Raw genomic sequence first — 22613 nt, forward strand, 5'->3', positions numbered from 1 at the left:
CCGTCGTCATAACAAGAATGTCTTCTCTTTCTGAGGAGGCAGTCTTGAAGCGCACTGGGATGATGAAATTGAAGTAAATTGAAAGAAAGCCTGGGAGAATGCTCCCACAATCAATAACCCCAGGATTAAATTAGCCTTGGCATGAAGGGATGATGGGGGGGGGGGGATGAAGAGTGAATGGTGGTGAATGACATTGAGACATGTAGGCTGAATAATACTGCTCTCTTAGAACTTGCATGCCGTGGTGTCCATACAAGGACAGCCAAAGTACCTGAGATGTGTTCCGTTCCACCGAGCAATAAGACATGCTTTGCTTCTAATCATTGTCATCACTTGGGAACCGCCGTGTATTACATGACATATTCCTTTACTGCTAACCAAACCAACTGATAATTAAAAAATTTAATCACGTTTTGGCTTCTGCATTCACACACAACAGACTACTGATGAGAACTGTGGTCTGCATATCAGGGTCCCTGAAAAAAGAATGGGTTAAACGTTTAAAGACCACAAAGGTACCTGTAGATCAGGGATGGGCAACTTTGATGATAGAGAGGGCCACACAAAAAATGTCCTGGCTATCAGAGGGCCAGATTGTGACCGTGCACTTCCACCAGTAGCCTACTGTAACACCACCACTCCCAATTATAGCTACTAATTTGATGAAAAGGACTGGTAAGCAAAGTTTATTATACCAACATTTCTATTTTTCATATTCAAATTTAGTAATTCTTCCATTCAGATGACACCAGAAACTTTGCTCTCGCTTTAAAACAGCCCGCTACAGCAATTTGATGGGGTACATCACCCAAATATGTCATATTAATCAGATCAGTAATGTTGCATGTGCAATGGGCATCCTGGATATAGTTTGTTACAATAGCGTTAGCGCAAATGCTAACGTTAAACAGTATGTGGATGGACAATGCTAATGCCATTAGCGCCATGTTCTGGGTTGTACAGTAAAATAAAAACACAGATTTGGGTGGTCTAACCTAACCAAAAACGTCTGGCTTGTAAAAAAAAGAAAAAGAAAAAACAGGGGCCCAGGGGCCACACTGAGTGAGGTCGGGGGCTGCATGCGGCCCGCGGGCCACCAGTTGCCCACCCCTGCTTGTAGATGGTCAAAGTTTTATTCTAAAAACCATTCAACCAACTGTGGAACCACTGTGGCAAACAGCGTTCAAACAGGCCTCTCAGTAGAAGGCTTGGAGACAATCAGTGTGGTGCTAAAGTGACTCACCCTCCTAATTGGAAGCCTTAAAGTCAAACTGAACCGGTTCGTCACGTGCATAATGAGTCCGTTTCAGACTGAAAACATAGTTTGTCTAAGATGACAGGTTGAGAGGCGGGTCATAGTATCATGTCGATGATTTTATTTGACAATTCTGGGGACTGGATTGGGCTTTGGCCAATCCTGGCGTGTTCCGCCTCCAAATCGAGTGGGATTCAGTGTGTTGTGGCGCTCCCCTCGGGAAGAGCCTTTTGACGGGAGGAGTGGAGCTCAGCGAGCCGCAGGCAGCCAGCTGCCTTCGTTTTGCCGAGCGGAGAGTGCAGCACGTCGGCGTGGAATCTCCGAAGTGCGACCCCTGACAACCAAGCTCTCGGATGCGCGCGCCATTATCGCTGCTGTAAATACGATATCCCTGGAATGCGCGTTTTAACGAGCCAGTTACATTTCTTTGCATTCTTAGAGATTATAGTTTTTGTTTTTTGTTCATGTTTCTAACAATTGGCCAAGTTAGTAGTTAGTTTATGGGATAGGAATTCTGCCAGATGACAGGCATTAGGCGCCATTTTCTACTTCATTTGGAAGAGAAAATTATCCAGAAATGAAGATTTGATTGACAGCTGCATGTCGTGATATGATTGGTTGAAATGGGGTAGAAATTTGATAGTACTACTAGGTGACGTCAGCAAACTGTACATTACTGTTATCAATGAAATCTTGAAAAATGAACTTTTGATGTGAAAAACTAAAGAAATTAGATTGTTGTGATTTTGTTTGCATACATTATTAAATAGGTGCACTGCATACCCAGGTATTTGAACTAAAAGAAAAGAAAAGTCATTTTTGGGTTCAGCTCGACTTTAACACTTTCTCTTGCTGGGGAATATGATCTCATCTGATCAGCCAAAGATACTAGTTGCTTGATGAAAGCGGTCTTTAAGTCACCAGATCACTATGTACTATGAATACAACTAGTCTGTGTTTGTCAACCATCACTGCCCAAGAGCATCCAGGATTTCATTCCAAAAAAACTAATTCAGACACCTTCACTGAGAGAAGGGGGACTAACCAGTGCAATCAGCTGCTTCAGTGTTTGGCCAGAGTGAAAATGTGCATACCTAGGCATCGGTGGTATTGTGCAAGGTTGAAAACCACTGAAGTTATCAATAGTTGAAAATTATGTACGTGACCATAACGTATGAATTCAAATATGGTTCTCTTGATTAAATTGGATTAAATTACACTTTATTATCATTTGATATCTGCTGCTGCTGCCTATGTCTATATTTGATATAGACGTATATCAAATGGTCATAAATCAGTGCTTCTGTAATTCTATTTAGTGAAATAATTTGTAAGGAACAGAGAAGAAGAAGAACAGAGAAGCCTTACCAGCGCTTCTCTGGGGGGAGCCACTGCATTATCTCCAGGTGGAAGGCCAGGCTGAGGAGGTAAACAAACAACTGTATGAGAGTGCCATCTACTGGACGCATGGAAGTCCTGCTGGTTTATCAAGACAGCAGTGTTGCTTCAGTAGATTGTCCTGGAAACAGGATTCTATCTATCTATCTATCTATCTATCTATCTATCTATCTATCTATCTATCTATCTATCTATCTATCTATCTATCCATCTATCCATCTATCCATCTATCCATCCAATAGATGTGTGGCGATGAAACTCTATTGCATACATACATGAAAGCTGTCTTAAATATAAGCTTAACCAGATAAGTAGTCTAGAGCAGTGATTCCTAATCAGCAAATAAGATGTTTATCTGTTTATGTGTTACATACTACTAGTATTTAGCCTTTCTGATGCTTATTGTATGGTTAAATCAGTGATTTTGTTTTATGGAGGAGAAGAAAAAGTTGGTAGCCACAGTGGGAAGTGGTACTTGAGAAATGTGGTTTGGTGCATGTGGTACTTGGTCTGAAAAGTTTGGGAACCTCTGGTCTAGAGAATAGTAGAGCAGAGTAACATATCTGGCACTTATTTGTATAATGCTAATGATTCCAATATCCATTATTTAGGGGAAGAGAAGAAACCAGTAAAACCAGACATTTTACATTAAATTATAGTCTAGCCCAGTGGTTCTCTAATTTTTTCACATCAAGGACCCCTAAACTGACACAAATTAGACCACACGGACCCCCATTTGATACGATTTTGTCCCAGGGTCCCCCATCTGATAAGAGTTTAGCTTTTGTGACGACCCTCCCACTTCTCCTGGCCCTGTCTTGCAGGAGCCTGGGCTCAGTGCATTAAGAAGACCTTCAGACCATTCAGTCTGTCTCCCTCCTCACCCTATTCTGTTTGTTTGTTGTGTAACTAGACAACACAAACCACATAAAAACAAAAAGTGCATCTGTGAAGACTAAAGCAGGAGGCAGACTGAATGGTCCTTAAGATCATAAGCCCAATGACTGCACCCATATAAGCTTAACAACACCAAACACCAGGCTCCTGCAAGACAGGGCCAGGAGTGGGTCTGGAGGATCGTCACAGTTTTAGATATTTTATATTACAGAAAGTGTATGAAACCCATGATGACCAAAAGCCATACATTCTGTCAATGTGTTACTTATGGTTGGAATTATATTGAAAATAAATGATTACCCTTTCTACTGAGGACCCCCTGGAACCCCCTCAAGAACCCCACTTTGAGAATCACTCTAGGCGGGGTACATGTACCCAGGGGTGTAGTGCTGTGCACCACACTTTACCTCCAAGGGGTGTTTTTACAATAGTAAAGTAGTGGGGGTGTTGTTGTTCCTCATATAGGTGCCTCTGTCCAATATATTATATTGCTGTTTTAGTGAAGGAACACTTTATTTTGTTGACTTTCAAGACACAGTTTGGGTTCTGCATTATATAACGCTAGATAACATGACCATAATATAACCAAATAACAAGAAACACAATGGCCTATGGTTCATAATCATAAATGTCAAAGGGCATGGGGGACCAAACATGTGTTGCTCATCTGAGTTTCTCGTGTATTGGCTGATGAATTGTTTTCGAACTGTTGACCTGCATGTGAAAAGTCATGATGAGTTCTCTGTACTGTAGCTATTAGTGAGACAGAAGAATGATAACTAGCAAAGAGCCACCTGGTACACACCGAGGCCAATGACCTTTCCATAAGGAATACCGTTACCTGCACATAAGATGACGCTACATGGCCAATGCTAGCTAACTTTTGGGTAATACTATAGGAAGCTAACTAACGTAGCGTTAACGTTAGATAATGTAACGTTAAGCGAACCACATAAGCCATTATAACGTGCACTTGGCCCTGTCTTTCCACTTGTCAACACGACTACGTCAGAGGCAACTTTTGTAACGTTACGTCGTTAGCGCACCTTAGCTAGCATGCTAACATTAGCAAGCTAACCATTTGGATTCTAGCTTGTCGGTTTAAAAGTACAGTTAACCAAACAGTTGCCAATCAAGACATACAGCTTATAAACGACCGTTTGTCCTCGCTTCTGGACTTTCGGAAGTAGCTAAGCATAATAAATGTAGACCTGTGTTAGTGGATCAGGTTGATCAGTGGATGCCATCTTCCTGTGCCTTGCTGCTCGAGTGAACCACGATCGATTACTTTTTCTGAACCAGGGCACCGATCAATTTTAAATAACAGGAAAATGTGGGATTCTATGGTTTCGACTTAGTTGCAGCTACACAATCCTATTTAGATAATACGTGCGACACAAAAATAGTAATTTGTTTCCTCACTGGCGTAACGTAACACTAGTTTAGGCAAAGAACTTTTATGGAAAGAACTGAAAGCTCCATATTGCCCCATTGCAACATCAGCGCCCAGCAGCCTCCGCCATTTTTTATTTTTGGAAGCGTGACAGCGCCAAAAGAACCTCGCACAGGCTCGCAGTGGTCAGCTGCGGTAGCACGGGCCCCAATAATCAGCCTCTCTAAACAGTAACTCAACGGGAGAACACTCTAAACTTTGGGGATTCACATCTTTTCCGGGCGTACTGCAAATCTTGATTGAAGTGGTGTAGTGCAGGGATGTAAAACAACAACCATATTGTGGAAACTAAGCAAAATTTTTCGTTTTCTTTGTTTAGTTTTTTCAAGATAAATAGCTAATGCGGCTGTCGTCCACTCCGTCAGAAGTGCGTTGCCGTGGTTTTAACCTCGGGTCCTTTGCATTTACTATTTATCTTGAAAAAACTAAAAGAAAAAAAAGAAAAATTTTGCTTAGTTTCCACAATATGGTTGTTGTTTTACATCCCTGCACTACACCACTTCAATCAAGATTTACAGTACGCCCAGAAAAGATGTGAATCCACGAAATTTAGAGTGTTCTCCCGTTGAGTTACTGTTTAGAGAGGCTGATTATAGGGGCCCGCGCTACCGCAGCTGACCGCTGCGAGGCGCATTCTGTTTCCAAAAATGGCCGGAGTTTCGTCTCTTTCCTTCCATGCTCTTTGGTTTAGGTCAGGTCAGGGTCATGTTCTACATAAAACTACATGTCCCAGAGTGCATAGCGTCACCAGGAGTTCCGTGTTCGAAAGAAGAGTCGACAGAACTGCTGCTGTCACTTGACTTGTGTGAATCTTGTAAAGTTTGTCTAAATAAAGTGTAGGATGACAGAAGTGAGACCCTGTAAGGTGTGCAATTTCACACGCCAAAAATCATATGGACTGGTGGTTACCTCTTTAGAACAGCTGAAGATGAAAGGTAAGAAGAGAAACGCTAACGTTGTTAACGCTAGCTGAAGATGTGCTTGTCAAATGAGTGCGTTGACGTTAACGTTAACCGTAGCAGTGTCTTTTATACAACTAACGAATTGATTTATACAATTAACGTTATCTGGGTTTTCTGTGTTTGCCGTGTGAAATGTTCCTTGTGAGTCGCAACATCACTAACGTGATTTGAGCGTTCTGTTCATTCATGCTCATGTTAAGCTGTGTCTAGCCACATATTTACATGCTCAAACTTGTATGAAACTGAAAGATAGTCAGGCAAGACAAGACCCTCCCTCCTGACCTGCTCATTCCGAGAATGCTAGCCGACAGGCGTGGCCCAAATAATCCCCATACTTTACCTACGTACCTACCTAGACCTGTGAGCAATTGGACACGAAATGTGCCATTCGAGGGTTATGGGGAAACGTCCACTACAAGCTGAGGTCATATTTCCAGAAGTATTCATTTACTGACTGCTCCAAAATTTGCCACAACTGAAACATGGCTGCTAGGCAGCTGTATGTACTTTGGCATAGAACAAATCAATCTTACCTTAGAAGGGGTGGGATAACTACATTTCCCCTAGCCTAGTAGGGACATGCATTTATTTATTTATTTAAAAATAAAATGAACAAGACAATCAAACGGGCTCAAACACAGGAAAAGGGACATGCACTTATTAAATGATTACAGCATGTTCTTTCAATCAATTACCCTTTTTTTCCGATAGCATTTCAATTGCTTTGTTGCATTTGCATTGCATTCATATTTTCCCCCTTCCCCTAATTGTGTGAATGTTTTGGAATTCTATTATTTGCTGTCAAGTCACTTGAATCACGTTAATTCTATTCATTCTCTGTTCTTCCCCCAGGGTGTGAGTTTCTTGGTCTCAGCCCCGATGCCCCTGTCTCAGTGGTCCTAGAAGATGACGGGACGATAGTGGAGGATCAGGCCTACTTTTTGTGCTTACCCACAAACACTAAGTTCATGCTGTTGCATGAAAAAGAGACGTGGTCAGCGCTTCGCAGGAGTAAGCATCGCCGCCCTCTGTCTGAGCTGTGTCCCTTCTAGTCATTCCAACTGTACCATGACGTGGCCACCATGTGTTGTTTTGGTGCTCATTTAACTCTCCTCTGTAGTTGATGGTGGTACGGCCTGGATGACCAGGGACTCTGTGGTGCTGGATGTAGTTGACTCCGACAGTGGAGTGGAGCCCTGGCAGATCCTGGCCCAGCAGCTGAAGCAGGACCTGGCCAGCATCATCCTCATGTCTGAGGCAGAGTTACAGGTACCTGCAAACAGCAATCCTGACACATTCAGCCAACAGTATCTGCCATCAGTCAGTCATCAACACGTCTAAAAGATCCATAATGACTCACTTTATTTTGTTTATTCAATTAGATACTTTAGAACTAGGATATAATAATAACAATAAGGCATTATACTACGACTGAATTACTACTGAATTATTTTCCCCAAGTTGTCAGGATCAGCTTTTTTCGATTTTTGTGCTGTGCTAGAATGCAACTTTTCGCCTTGAGGCAGGAAGTGCATTAGCTCTGCCTGCAACCCCCTCAGTTGGACTCAAGCTCCAGGGTTAATACTTGTCAGTCTTCTCGATGAGCTGTCTGCTTTGAAACAGCAGCTATCCTCCTGACTGAGCCTGATGGAACAGGCATCCGCAAGGAGGACACCAAGCAGATGGTGAACACAGACAATCAAAACAAAAATATACAGTGCCCATGTTCACCCATGCGAGTTTCTTACTACATTCCGCCATTGTTGTTGCTGTGAGTTTCCCATGCTTGTTAGCCCCAAATCATCTCACTGCTGGCCATGCCCAGAGCAAAAGATGTTCACCCAAAAACATAATTGAAATCCAATTCAGGCAAATGGGTGAATTTAGGTATGTACAAAAAAATATAGTCTTTATTTATTGCATCAGATCAGCTTTAAGTGATATCTGTGTCCTGTGCGGTTCCAGGCCTTGGTGGACATCCCTTGCTCTGAACTGGCCTCTGCACTGGGCTTCCAGGAGAAGAAGGCTGAGCAGCTCCAAGAGACACTGCAGAGGGTGCTGGACCGCAGGGAGGAGGAGAGGCAGTCCAAGGATCTGCTCCAGCTCTACCTCAAAGCTGTGGAGAGAGAGGACACACAAGAGATGGAGCCCAGCCAGGAAGGTAGGGCTGCATTATTAGTTAATAATCCTAAACTTTGGCAATACTATTAAAGAAATATGACTTTTTATTCTTGGCTTGCGCTTTCCTTCTCACAGTACAAGTAATGTGATGAGTTTCTGCTCCTTGCCTGAAAACCCCATTTTGCTTTAGCATTTTAATTGTGTTAAATAAGCTCCACCACAGCCACACTCTGGTACAGGGAGACCTATTACTTCCTCATGAAAGAATAGGTGCAGTCCTATAGGGAAATAATCATTTATAAAGATATGGTCACATCTTCTAGATTATCTTCTCGGCAGAACTATCACAGCTTCTGATGTAATCAAGGTACAGTTACTTTGTTTTTCTCCTGAGTGGAAACGGCCATCAAGCAACCCTTTGTAAGAGCCTGTTAGTACTTACTTACTTGCTGAATTGTATACATTTTATTTGTTAATTAAGAAAAATCTATGTAAAAAAACAATATCAACAATTGCACAAGAGTGAAATATTTAATTTGATTTCATATGTGATGAACCTGTCATAAAATAACTAAATAATCAAGATGATTATATGAAATGCCAAAAGTGCTGTAAAATAGTTTTCATTCCTGAAATCAATCAAAACTATGGGTTATTCGGAGTGAAAGTGAAATGGGAAAACACATCCCTGTGAAATATACATACATGCCTCATGCAGACAAGTTGACATCTACGGAGCGTTCATCTACTCGGTCTCTTTTGTTCTATTTTATTCATTTGACTTCTGTTACTTATTTTTTACAATCTCTCCTTTTGTACCAGTCAGTATTTCGGATGTGCAGCATACATACAATATCTCCTTCCTGACTTGTTTTAACAAAGTTAATAAGGACAGAGCTGTGCCTGTGCCTTTTGGTCACTAGGGGGAACCATTGTTGCTGCTAAACAGTCCCATCTCATGTGCAGTGGATTTGTTTTACCCATTTGGTTTGATTTTATTTATGGATCAAAAGCAACAAACAAAGAAATCCAAAGGATAACATGTTCAAGTGAAACTCCTATTTCCAACATGGTCCTGTTGTGTCAGGGGCTGGAGACACGGATATGCCGGATGGGATCATGGAGGTGGACTCGGCGTCTGGATTCATGAGCAGGACCCTGATGGTCCTCAAGGGCAAAACGAGACCGGAGACCAGGCTGTCCACTGAGGAGCTGCAGGTAGTCCACACAGACAATATGACACCGGGCAGGTAGTGAAGCTGAGAGCCAGTCTGCCTCAAACCTTCTGCAGATAGACATGTCAAACTTGGCCAACCCTGTTGGCGGAGGCAATAAACAAAACATATCCCGGTAAATATTTTTAAACTTTTACTTAGTTTGCAAATAAGACAAAGGACACCGTTGATCTAGGAACCTTGTGAAAATAGTACATTTAGACAGGCCTGAGTTTCAATACCAGGGTGTATTTACATGTCACTACAGCATGGGGACGCTCTTCCACTGACTCTACTTCACTATATTCTGTGGTCTACTACTTCAACAGTGATGAATCTGAGCAGGCCACAACACGGTCAGGCTGGTTACTCTGTCCACAAATAACAGAACAGCATTCTGCATTCTGGAGCAGGGCTTCTGTCATCCAGTACTCCATCAACTCAGTCATACCCAGCTGAAAGGCTGATGAAGCAGCTGCTGTACATGAAATTGCAAGTCATAACACAACACGTGGATATTTGAATGTTGACACATAGTTTGATCATACAATCAAAAGCTCAAAGCTCAAGCTAAAATACATTTTACAAAAAACTGAGATAAAGAGAATATGTTCATTTTCTCCCCGATTGTACTTGGCCAATTCCCCCTCCTGTCCCGGTCGTCGTTGCTCCACCCCCTCTGCAGATCTGGGAAGAGTTGTAGACTAGCACATGCCTCCTCTGATACATGTGCAGTCGCCAGCCGCTTCTTTTCACCTGACAGCGAGGAGTTTCACCGGCGGGACGTAGCGAGATGAAGAGAAAATGGTTACGTCTAAAATGCATGTTTGATGCTTTCATACGTATCTCATTAATAACAACACCTTCATGAATGTTATTTTGGAGACCCTAATTTACCTGTTGGGCCACAGACTAAAGAAAATGACCGCTTACAATACTATCAGTTAATCCGACCAGCCTGGTGCTGTCGGGTAGATTTGGTTGATCTAAGACGCGAACACAGTAGGCTACATAAAATAACAAGCACAGTAGAAATGTCAGATAGGTCGGACCACAGTGTTTATACAGTATATATCTAGTATATACAGCTTAGAAGATAGTATATATCTATATAACGCTACAGTTTCGGCTGAAAATAACAACAGAAATAAACAATAAACAAGATTGCCAATATCTCCGCAATTCCAGTCTGGGAAATCCATCGGTTAAAATAAATAAATGTATATATATATATTCCTCTGGGGTTAAGCATGTTTCAATACCAGAACTTAACTCCCCCGGCTGCGCCTCTTTACCAAGCGCTCGCGGTGTTATTAGGGCCGTTATTATCAGAATTTTCTCTGATCATGCTGAAAATCTGTCTTGAGAGATTACCGCAATTCAAATCAGTCGCCACTCGCCAGTTGTCTACCTGGAAGTGGCTGCTCTTGTTAGCGTGACGTCTATTACAATTTGTCTATTACGTCTATTACAATTTTATGTTGACCATCTCCATAAATCTGTCCTATATTGGTTGTAAATGTTTTCTTTCACAGTTACTTTGTAACTTTTATTTAAGTACTACTATGATGTCAAATAATGAAGGCATCTAATTATATCCTTTATTACACACACACACGCACACGCACACGCACACACACACACACACACACACACACACACACACACACACACACACACACACACACACACACACATATATCCCCTACACACACACACACACACACACACACACACATATATCCCCTACACAACACACACACACACACACACACACACACACACACACACACACACACACACACACACACACACACACACACACACACACACACACAGTTATAAAAAACGATAACAATGAAACATCTGGCCTCATTGTTAAATGAAAACAAGTCAATATTGGACAGTTATAGCACAATGAGCCCATTCCACCAAGTAAAAATAAACAGCATTTTTCAGCTGCTAATGGTACAGATACTGAACCCGGGATCCTAAAACTGAAATTACATCCACACAAATTATTGGCAAAACACCCGAATGGACGATCAACATAGTTTTTAATAGAATAACCACATCCTCCGTGGCCTGTTATACATGTTCATACCTTATCTTAGCCTTACAGTATAATCGCCAGTGCATGTGAGAATTGTTTCAATTGTTGGGTTTAAAATAAAAGAGACACACTGCTCGATTTCTAAAGCACCTTGAGATAACTCTTATGATTTGGCGCTATATAAATATAAGATTGATTGATTGATTGATTGATTATCCTGTGTGTCTCCAGCTGGTGGTGAGCAGGGGAGTGGAAGCCATGGAGCAGGTGCTGGGCTGGGACAGAGAGAGGACGTCGGGGCTGCTGCAGGCCTGCGAGGCGGAGCGGAGCACACGGCTGCAGCAGGTCCAGGGCATGCACTCCCTCAGCAGCCACACGCAGGCCAGCGAGAAGAGCCCCGCCGACGACCAGGACAGCCAAGCCACGCCGGCCACAAGCAGCAAGTAGGCCAACGCTTCACCTGAGTAGAGACTGATAAAGATTCACACACTACCTGCCCCAGGGTCAGTAGAATGGGATCATGTCCGTGTCCGTAATGCTGGAATCCATGAATGTCGGTGATGTTGACGCTTGCATCGTATTGTAAATCTCACCCCACCACGGGCAAACCACCGGAATAGTTTTGCCTCAAGGGGAGGCAGAGTTTACTGGACCAAATGTGGAAATGAGCCACTTGCAGCATCTGTGCATTGGGTACTTTTATATTTTGGTGAGGGGAGTGCTGTGAAAATAACCATAGATAAAAAAAAACATATTCATGCTGTTACTGTTACTGTTTGATCGACAACCCAGAATTGCCGTCTTACCTTCTGCTGATGTTCAAACACAGTGGGAATGAAGGCAAAAGGTACACTTTGACTGCAATTTACCGGTAATTACGTAAATATGCTTTATTTTTTTTATAATGTTACTATAGTTAAGGAATATTATAAAATATGTGAGACAACCTTGTGGATCTTTAGCAGATAGAAGTGAATGACTTCTAAAGTGCTTTATTTTGTTTCTGTTGGCAATTAGTTGATTATCTGCCACTGTTGAAAAGACATTCCCATGGTGAATACACTGTAGGAGTGTCAGGGAGGTTTGAAGCAGCTACACTATGGCTAGGGATGGGTATCGTTTCATATAATGAGGCACATAAATCTGGGTTGCAATTCGGTACCGGTAGTATTGGTTGTAAAAGTACCATATTGGTACCTTGTTTCGGTACCCAACCCTAGCTATGGCCCGTGACTTGCTCCTGTTTGCATGTTGTCTTCCCCCAATGCTTCCCACAACCTCACTCCATAGTTTCTACCACCATCTTGTTGTTGTTTTTTTGCATTGAGATGTCAGTAAAGCTGCTTAAAAGCAGTTGCACACATTTGATTGTCTACCAACAGACCCATCATGTCAGGCAATTACTAATAAAAACGGCTAATACTAAAGAAAGCTTTTACCCTGCCTGGACCAGGCTTGAATCGAGGGTAAAGTTGTGTGCTTGTCAGATAAGCATGAAATTGTTTGTTAATCGCACGCCAACTTGCTGCTTTCAGCTCTTGAATGAGGCAATTTGCTCTTGGCCTGCAGCCTTAATGAATCTGGGCCCCTGTCAACTTGTGTTATTATTGATTTACAGCCAGCATTGAAGACATTTCTGTGTGGGGAAAACGAATGGTAGAAACTAAAAGACTTCTTTACACCACGGTCAGGTTCCATTATGCACAATGGCAAATAATACCAGCATGTAAGTAAGACCATACCCCTTTTCTTTGGCGTGAGCATACACATCGTGGATGTGATTGGTCGAAAGAATAATAAAGGCATGGAAAAACACCTTGCTGGAGCTCCCTCTTCAGGCCACCCTGACAAGTGGCCTCTCCTGGGCACTGCCTGGTGCAGCAGCACTACTACATCTGTGTGACGTGAATGGTTTAGATAAGCCAAACGGGCAGGATTAAGCTGAGTGCAGCGGTGCTCAACTCGTCAGGCTGCATAGGCAATCTCTGGGGGCTCTTCTATCGGCTTTTTCAGTCTGGGCCGTGCGCTTCCCCCAACCTGTTTCCTATAGCAGGCTATGACACACACTCTCTTTTACGCTCCTGGTAGAGCACCTCTCCCTGCTGCTGGAACTGGGCCTTGGCAGTGTCTCTGGAGAGCGGGGCGTCGAGCTTCAGGATGTCTGCTTCCAGACAGTCCAGCTGGCCCTGGAAGGACAGACTCCCCCTCGTGTCAAAGACACGCTTGTGGAGTCGTTTTCAGTCTCTCAAACTGGGGATGATGCAGTCAAGAACCCGCATCTAGCTACTTCTGCAGTTGACTTGACTGGTGCACTGTCGGGAATGACGGTACTACTGTAGCAGGAGCAGCGACTTTCTCCGCCCCAGGGGGCGGGCTCTCTGTTTGATTGACATACAGTCCTGTCCTATGAGCCTTTCTTACACTTAGTGTGACCATTTCTTTGTAAGACACTGCTATGCAAATTATGCCAAATACCATGTATATTTTGCGTTAAGGCTGACCTTACATGAGTAAAATGTGTTTATTTGGAGTACACGGACAACGATTCTAACAAAGAGTTGGACAACAAATGTTAGACAAGGAATGCTTTTTCATAGGAACACATTGCTTCGGTTTTGAGTCGCATAGAAAAATAATATCTGTCCATACAAGTGTTCATTAAAGACTATTAGGCTTCATATTATAGGTTTCATATCAGCCTGCCCCTGAGTGGTTGTGATGTAAGACATACGACGGTGTGTCCATGTGACTCAGAGATCTAGTACTAGAGGGCCTTTATCACTCCTGTCATCTCAGCATCCAAGTCTGTCTCATGAACAATGACAATACGATCCTTATGCACGAGCATGATGCTAGCTTTGTATCTCCAAAAAGATTTGTGTGTGTGTGTGTCATGAGATGTCGTCATGTTCTTTTACTTGACTGTTTCATTTCCCAGAGGGACCAATTTATTCACCTTATGCAGCCCCGCCCACTTGACCCATTGTATCACGACGTCCTGTTGAAAACGCCGGCTGTTTTACCTGCTCAAACTAGTCTGACTCACCTGGTCAAACCTAGTTTCACTCACATCATGAGTCAGACTAGGTTTATGAGTCACAGGAAGTGTAAATACAATCGGAACTTCCGATTGTATTTACACTTCCTGTTAGTCTCTCAAGCCAGCTGGTCTCTTCTGCATAAGGTGAATATAGCTGCTTGTCTCATTTACATACAGTAGTCATGTGATGTCATGGGACATCACATGAGCCTCGGCACATTACTTTCAGTTTCACTCAAACTCTGCAGTTTTATACTGAACCTTGTTATCCTAAAAATAAACATGAATTGTAAACTGTGTAGAAGGAATCTCTTGCGCTACAGCCCCTCCACAAAGGGAGGTCGGTGCTCTCAGACGAGGACAGAATACTGGAAAGGTAGAATTGACTGGAGCACACGAAATCACTGGCAAACAAATTTAATAAGCTACCTTATTAAATTAAATTTAATAAGCTACCTTATTAAATTTGTTTGCCAGTGATTTCGTGTGCTGAATAATGAACTGTAAACTACTTTTACTTTTTGAAACTTCCTCCACACATTCCCTGTTTGAAATAAATGTGTACATTTGTGCCAAATGTTGCCATGGGAAGTTGTACAGAATTGGATGAGATTTATAAATGCGCGCGCGCACACACACACACACACACACACACACACACGAACGAACAGTGAGTGATGCATGTGTTCTAACAAGTAGGGTGGATTGACTAAAATAAACTAGCCCACACATTGTCACATATTGTTTTACCCATTAAATATTAAATGCATAATTATAGCATAATACACAAGCTGAGTGACACAGAATCTGGAAGCTCTCGAGACCTTCCTCCTCTGAAGACAACATAACTACCAAGTGATGAACATGACTGTATAGTGTGTCAGTGAACCATCTTAGTTTCACAGGACAAATGTACTCTACCTTACATTGCAAAATGATCATACTGTGTTTATAATGTGTAGCTGGGAGCTATTCTCTCTGCACAGAATGGAATAAAATAGGAAGGGGGGGGTGTGGATGAACCACTTGCTGCCGGTTAGTTAATTGCTGCCATGGGCAGAAACGCTATGAATAAAGGAAACGCTGTTCAATTTTTGACACAATGAACTTCCTTTGTATCCGTTGCATACAATACGTTCACGCTCAAGAAGACACATGGCACTGGCAACAAAATAGTGATGGGCATATCAGGGGGAAAAAAAGCGTGCTGGCAGCATGCAGCTACTAGATATGTCCCCAAAGTTAGTGAATGGTTCCATGGCGTGCGTAAATCCTGTGGAACTGCCTCCGACTAGGCTGAAGCGGTATAATTGAGTGGCGTATGGGAGCAGTAGATTGTGCACAGTAGATGTTTCACAGCATCTTGCTAGATTTAATATGGACTTAATAGTGCTGCTGCATACTTAACTATACTATAGGTGTCCCCCTCTATAGCCTGAGGTGCTGTCTACTGTAGATATGACTATGCTATAAACCAGATGATTTTCAGATACGCCAGTGAAAGACTACATGGCGATTGAGGGCAATATAATTCTGTTCAGCTGAAAATGCCGAGATGGTGTCGTGCTATGGGTCAGTACATAACTTACAAGGAGTTGTAGTGGCGTTCACAACTATGACAAAGTCTGTCTGTGGTTTCTTTAAGACTGTCGAAACAATTCAAAGTTCACATACTGCGGTTCAAAACAAGTCGATATTTCACCGGAAAATGTCAAAGAGGAGGCAATTTGATGAGGCTGAAGAACCCTATAATGACTGTTTTGATACCATGTGCCACCTCTTAAGACAGGAGACACACAAAAGCCTGCTGATTTGACTTTCAGACGACTGAATTAATGTGTTTCTGTTAGGACATTACAATCCATCTACGGTCTCTCTCTTTGGCGGGGTTTAGCCAGACAGAATAATTGTTTTGATATGGCTATTTTGGGGAATAGTTACAGTATCTATCACTAAAGGGGCTTGTCTGGTCACAACACACTGATTAGACTTAACATTTGATTCAAAGGAAAAGAAAGTGCTTGGATCCTGTCTTTGTAGCACTGGCACCAGTGTCAACGCTATCAAGGTATCAAAAGGTTAATGCCTCTACTAGCCACTAGGGGTGGGAATCACCGGATGCCCCACAATACGATATTATCACGATACTTAACTCACGATACGATAGTATTGCGATATGCTAGCATTGTGATATTGCAATATATAGTGATTTATTACCTTTTTTCAACTGAAAATTCTCCCCCCAAATGAAAACAGTTTGTCAACACCTGTTTTATCTAATGAAATAAAGTTTCCAGTCTGTTCATCTCACTTCAATCGTTTTTATTGCAGCAAAATAGCAAAATGGGATTGTCAAGCAGACAGACTGACCAACACTGTCATAAAAACCTGTCCTAAATGTTGCATGCACTTGACAATTTGTATAATAAAAAATCACGATACTTGGCATTCGTGCGATACGATATATTGCCACACAAAATATCACGATACTATGCTGTATCGATTTCCCCCCCACCCCTACTAGCCACAAAAATCAAATTATCACAGTAATCTAGTCATCACAAAAATATATATTTATATATATAGATTTTTTTGAAGAACAAATACTTTAGTTTCCACAATGTCATAGTCACAATTTCAAAATGTCAGACATGTTGACATGCATTACAATGCACAGGCTAACAAGTCATCAGTGAACCTTGTTACTTAAATGACAGTGAGGGCTTCATTCCTGCTACTTGTGTACTTAATCTTCCATCCCTTGTTTTTCCCAGAAAGGTCAGACCTGAACGTAACGTGCACTTGGTAACTTCCGGTGTCAATCCGGCCCGGTGGCGACGATCCACAGAAGGGTCCGTACTCCTGTCCCGCTGTCGAGATCTTAGTGTAGAGGAGGAACGTCAAATAAGGAACCGGGACGTTGTCTCATTATCAGTGTTGGGCAAGTTACTTTCAAAATGTAATATACTACATATTACTAGTTACTTTTGTTTGAAAGTAATGTTACTTTACAATATTACTGTCTGTGTAGAGTAACTTGTTACTTATTACACTACTTTTGCATTACTTTTACCAAAACAACAGCAGCAGCAGAATGACATCGCTGCCCCGGAACCATCCCCCCAAAAAAATTCAACCGCCTTCAAGTCGCAATGTAAACAATCCAAAATTCTAAATGTTATTCTTTTCCTTTGTTATTGTCATCTATAGTGGTTATTTGCAATCAAAAATTCATTAGGAAATTATTGTATCTTTTTTAAATATGTGCTTTGATTTAATAAAATGTAACTCAATTTGTAACTTGAGTTACATTACATGTAATATGTTACTTTTGTAACGCGTTACCCCCAACACTGCTCATTATATGTCTGACTGATTGATCTCCAGCCAAACTGAAAATATGCAGCAAACCGCATGGCCGTATATCCCCCCCACAAGGGGGACAACTCACAATGATAGACTGCCTGACCAAGCATGAGGAGGAATACATTGCTTATTCATCATCCTGTGTGTGTGTTAAGTGTGGTTCGCGGCTCTGAAGTCACGTGACTAACCTTCAACGCGTCGTACGGACACGGGACGCCTGGGTGTCCCTCTACATCGAAGGGCTCCAGGAAGTCCAGGATCACTCTGTGGCCCGCCGGGAGATGGATGGTGTGGTCACACTGACTCATGGGCGGGTAGGCACTCGGGTACCCGGGGCTGGTCAGAACCCCCGACGGCGCGGTCAACACCTGGCTCTCGCATGGCACTGCGGGGAAGACTTACAGCCTCATTAAAATCCCACTCAGACACACAGGCACTATACGCGGTCATTTTTCCTCTCGGTTACATGTCATTGTCCGGTCCTCACTGTTCAGTCCGTTGAGGCCCGTGTTGCATGTCTATTGGAAAACATAGACTGTATAATTGGTATACTGATGAATAAGCCTTCAGAATCTAGCCAACGCTGAGTTATGGGTTATAAAGTGCTGCTAGGTATTGAAAAGTTTTTTGATTAAAAGAAAATAATTTTTCACGTCAATTGAGACGTTTAAAAAATGGGATTCGTTTGGGTTGCGTTATTGCACTGGCAAGTATGCAGATGTTACAGACAAAAACAAATGAATATCGCAAAGAGGCAGAGTTGCTGTAATTCATATAATTAGCAAAATCTGTGGGCAGATAATCATTTTTCCCTATTCATTGCATAATTTGTTTTGTCACCCTGCTTCCTCTGGCAAAGAATAATAATTTAGGCACAGCCACTCTTAATTGTGATTAATTACGTACCATCAGTGCACTATTAGTGCTGCAAACAGGTATCAATTTTTAACGCCTTTTTGAAGTCGCTTTTCCCTTAGGAATCGACTGTAATTAACCTCGCCTTACACCGGCTGGCAGAGATCAACTAATGCATCAGTATTATGATCAGTATGCCTTCTTTTCAGTAGGAAATTTGTTAGCACACACCTACAAAGTGAGATTGAATTCCAACCCCGCAGTAACCGTGTGTGCTGTCTGGAAATGTCAGCAAATTGTTTTGTGAAGATATGCTCTGTATATTTAGAAGATTTTAAAATGCAAATGGTTTCCTTCTTCTAATAAATAGGTGCAGTGATAAGTTATCACTGCACCTATGTATTAGAAGAAGGAAACCAATAAGCTTACAATACAATCATCTACCCTCATTATCATTTACCCTTCCAAACCAAAATCAAAAGGTAAACAGGCTGCACAGTACAATGAGATGTTTTGTGACATCATCGTTTTGTGACATCATTTGTCATCAAAAACGGCAGTAGAATTGAAATATCTTGTAGCCAAATGTGTCAGACAGCGGTCAAATTACGCTAATGAAAATCCCTGTGCTTCATGGTCACTGATGCCTGCCATGCTATGATAGTGAGGAGCTAGCTGAGCGGCGTTATATCAAGCAGCACAAACATAATTACAGAAATCAATTGACAATCAAACGCAAAGCTCTTTGCTCTTCACTCACATTGATTGCTGTAAGATAAAACATGTCTTTTCAGATTTGCTCTGCATCGCTCTCACCTGTGCAGGACCTTTTGTTGTCATGGAGAAGGTATCCAGGCCTGCAAGTGCAGTAATATCCACCAATGTAATTGTGGCACAGATGATCACACGCGGTCTCCCCATCTACCATAGACAAACACTCATTGATGTCTGTGAAACAGAAAAAGGGAATGAATGAATGAATGAATGAATGAAAGCTTTATTTCGGACAAATAATAATAAATAATACAAATCAAATCATAATACAATGCCAGCGGCAAAAGTCCGAAAAGGAGTAGGCTGAATTACAATGTACTTATATAGTCCTACCCCCAAGTCCATAATTCATTAATATATATATATTCATTAATGTGATGATATAATATACATATAATATATATCATCACTATATACATATACCATATATCATATAACACAACATATATAAGAGACAATAGGCCTACAGTAAATTCTGCTATTTATTTTTTTCCACCCATTCACATAAGTTTACTTTAAATGGTGAAAGTACAATTATCTTTGGATGGATGCTTTGTAAATGCTTAAATTAGCCTCAGTATTTTTAAAACATTCATACAGTGTGCAACATAATCCCGTTATTATCATAGATGATTTCTCTAGATTAGAAACTCCATTAAGATGTGCTCTATGGAATTACCACCAACAAAAGTGCGTCTGCCTTTTCTGGCAACACCATGCCAATCCCGTGTCACCTTCGGAGGCGTAAAACGCTTGGAAGCCGGTGAATCGTCCCTCGTTAGAGTAGTCGCTCCTAAAGACCACTGACATGAGGTCCCCCGCTGACAGGATGACAGTGTTCCTCGGGGTGCTTTCGTGGTCCTTCTGTTCTTCACCGCAGAACCGCAAGGTTTCATTACCCTCTGCCAACACCTGGTTTGACAAGGTCAGAGGGCGTTTTTTTAGCAAGCGAGCCTACCTAACAGAGATGACGCTAGTTGTTGTAGTTCTCTACTTCTCCAACGTATACCTGAAGGTAATCATATTCACAGTGCTGGGAGGGTTCCACGCTGAAGTGGGTGAAGTAGAGTCTGACCCTGTGGCCTGCTGGGACAGTGATGTTCCACACGGTGTGCTGGTTGTCGGGGTACGGCTGAGGGAAGCCGGGGGAGGTGAAGCCGCCGTGCGACCCTGTCATTTCCACACTCCGCGAGACACCGAAGAGGGAGAAAAGGACAACCACACTGCCGGAAATGGGGTGTGATGATGACAGCGGTTTCAAGGATTATTCTGCAGAAATAAACAATAACAGACGCTTACCTGTTCATGTTGGTTTGGAGAGAGTCCACAGATTGTCTGTTTAGTGTTTTTTAATGCTTGACTGGGAACCTTTCCCCCCACAGTGATCCTAGGGTCAATGAACCCACTGTCCTGGCTGGCCCACATTTGAGTCAACAAAGTGAGGCGGTCACATGATCAAGTTGCTTCCACAAAACAAACAACCATAAGATCAAAACAGCAAACAAAGTCAACAGCATATATCAAGCAAAGTCATAATAATGCAGTGTTTGTGCTTTGGCAACTCATTACAAAATAGAGACAGAGAAGAGAAAGATAGACAAAGACATACAGTCAGATCAGTTCAGATAGTTAAGTTTGGTTCCACAGACAGGTCCCTAACCCTATAGTGGAGCAGATGAAAGAAAAATCATTCACATCTGGAAAGACCCTACGCACCCCTCGAATCTCGATTCTCTACCACCTTCCTATCCCTAGCTACATCCCTTTCCCCACTAACCCGCTAAAAGTCCATGACTGACTGAGTTAAAGACTGAGTGACTGTCCTGACTTTTCCATCCCCTGACCCCGGCAGGCCCAGCGCCATGGTAAAAATCGAGCTGATAGAAGAGAGGGGGAATTCTGCATATTTTTGCAAAACATAAAGCTTACAAAGTTGGGTGGGATAAGCAAATTCCCAAATGATATTGCAATATACTGTATGAGGTACGGATAAATTAAGCTATAATAGAGTTGACAGACACTTGGGATTAACCAAACTTCGAAATTTGCCGGTGATGCCTATAGATTTGGACATTTTATTGCAAACAAAATGAATAGGACTCTTCTTTTAGAGTTTCATCAATCAGAACTCCAAGGAAAAATTTAATTAAATCAACTTGCTAGATTTTTTTTGTTGCCTTTTTGTCAAATTCATTCATATTAGAATCTAAAACATGTCATCATTTGCATTGAAAAATGACACAAATAGAAAATGCCTATCACTGTTTCACACATCTGTGCCCTGTGAAAGTGTTTAGACAGTGATGCTGATCAAACCAGACTCATGCAGCTAATTATTTCTGACCTCACGCTCATGATTGCTGGGCAGGCTGGCTTCAGAAAAACACATGCACTATAATACTACTAGCCCACAAATTCTTCACCCATTCATTCCCTTTTGTTTACACTTAATTACCGTATGTGGGCTTAAAAACAATCAGCGATGGATCGACTAAAGTTCCCGCTGAATGAAACCAGATTGCATCATGGGGGTTGATTTTGTCCCTTTGAAAAGCCTGCATCTGTACCAATCGCTTGAAGCGCAGCGCAGACTTCATTTTTTAAAATGCTTTTGTAATCAGAGAATTACAGTTTATTTATGCAGTCTATTTCGACGGGATACGCGTATCGTACTGTAGATGTTATTCAGAAGTGATGGGTCCTTTCAACTAGCAACAAATGTACGATAAGTACGCTTATAATAACCACCAGCCCCATTTCCCCCTAACACTGCAGCACTAATGGCTAATATTTGGAGTGAATCACAATAATTATCCACATGAATGTCAATGGTAATTTCCCTTGGCAAATGACCTCTACGATTGTGCGTTTCTCAAATGGTGCCATTGGGGCGGCTGTAGCTCAGGAGGTAGAGCGGGTTGTCCACTAATCGCTTTGGATAAAAGAGGTCAGTGGTTCAATTCCCGCCTCCTCCACTCTGCATGTCAAAGTGTCCTTGGGCAAGATAGTGAACCCCAAATTGCTCCTGATGGTGTGCCAGCACCCTGCGTGGTAGCCTGCCGCCATCGGTGTATGAATGGGTGAATGTACCTACTGATTGTAAATGCAGGCCATTTACCATTTACCATAACCTCTTCTTCCTCCTCATGTGATTCTGGACCGATGGGGATGTTCAGCCACAGTGGAGCCCGTGTTGATGGCAGATCTCTTCCTCCTTGACATCAT

At 42.2% G+C, this 22613-nt stretch overlaps 3 protein-coding genes across 3 annotated transcripts in view; 1 reads left to right on the forward strand and 2 right to left on the reverse strand.

The window, feature by feature from the left end:
• pex14 (peroxisomal biogenesis factor 14) overlaps window positions 1–4894 on the reverse strand; it is a 57802-nt gene extending 52908 nt beyond the window's left edge. Inside the window, exons 1-2 of the mRNA XM_083641355.1 lie at window positions 4762–4894; window positions 2624–2674 (exon numbers count right to left, since the gene is read on the reverse strand). Coding sequence (XP_083497481.1) covers window positions 2624–2674; window positions 4762–4797 — 87 coding nt within the window. The 5' untranslated portion in view covers window positions 4798–4894. The remainder of the gene's footprint in view (window positions 1–2623; window positions 2675–4761) is intronic.
• Window positions 4895–5772: 878 nt separating this feature from the next.
• dffa (DNA fragmentation factor, alpha polypeptide) lies at window positions 5773–14431 on the forward strand. The gene is made up of 6 exons (XM_083641730.1): window positions 5773–5938; window positions 6818–6976; window positions 7086–7234; window positions 7931–8126; window positions 9174–9304; window positions 11585–14431. Exons 1-6 carry the CDS (start codon window positions 5845–5847, stop codon window positions 11798–11800), a joined length of 945 nt encoding a protein of 314 aa, XP_083497856.1. The 5' UTR covers window positions 5773–5844; the 3' UTR covers window positions 11801–14431.
• On the reverse strand, window positions 13408–20695 carry masp2 (MBL associated serine protease 2; the record flags this gene model as incomplete). The annotated part of the gene is made up of 7 exons (XM_083641237.1): window positions 13408–13539; window positions 17109–17273; window positions 17948–18144; window positions 19431–19562; window positions 20123–20300; window positions 20398–20572; window positions 20688–20695. 7 exons carry the CDS (start codon window positions 20693–20695, stop codon window positions 13408–13410), a joined length of 987 nt encoding a protein of 328 aa, XP_083497363.1.
• Between the last annotated feature and the right edge of the window lie 1918 nt (window positions 20696–22613).

This window comes from Poromitra crassiceps (genome assembly GCF_964638095.1).
Source record: "Poromitra crassiceps genome assembly, chromosome: 8".
Taxonomy (NCBI): domain Eukaryota; kingdom Metazoa; phylum Chordata; class Actinopteri; order Beryciformes; family Melamphaidae; genus Poromitra; species Poromitra crassiceps.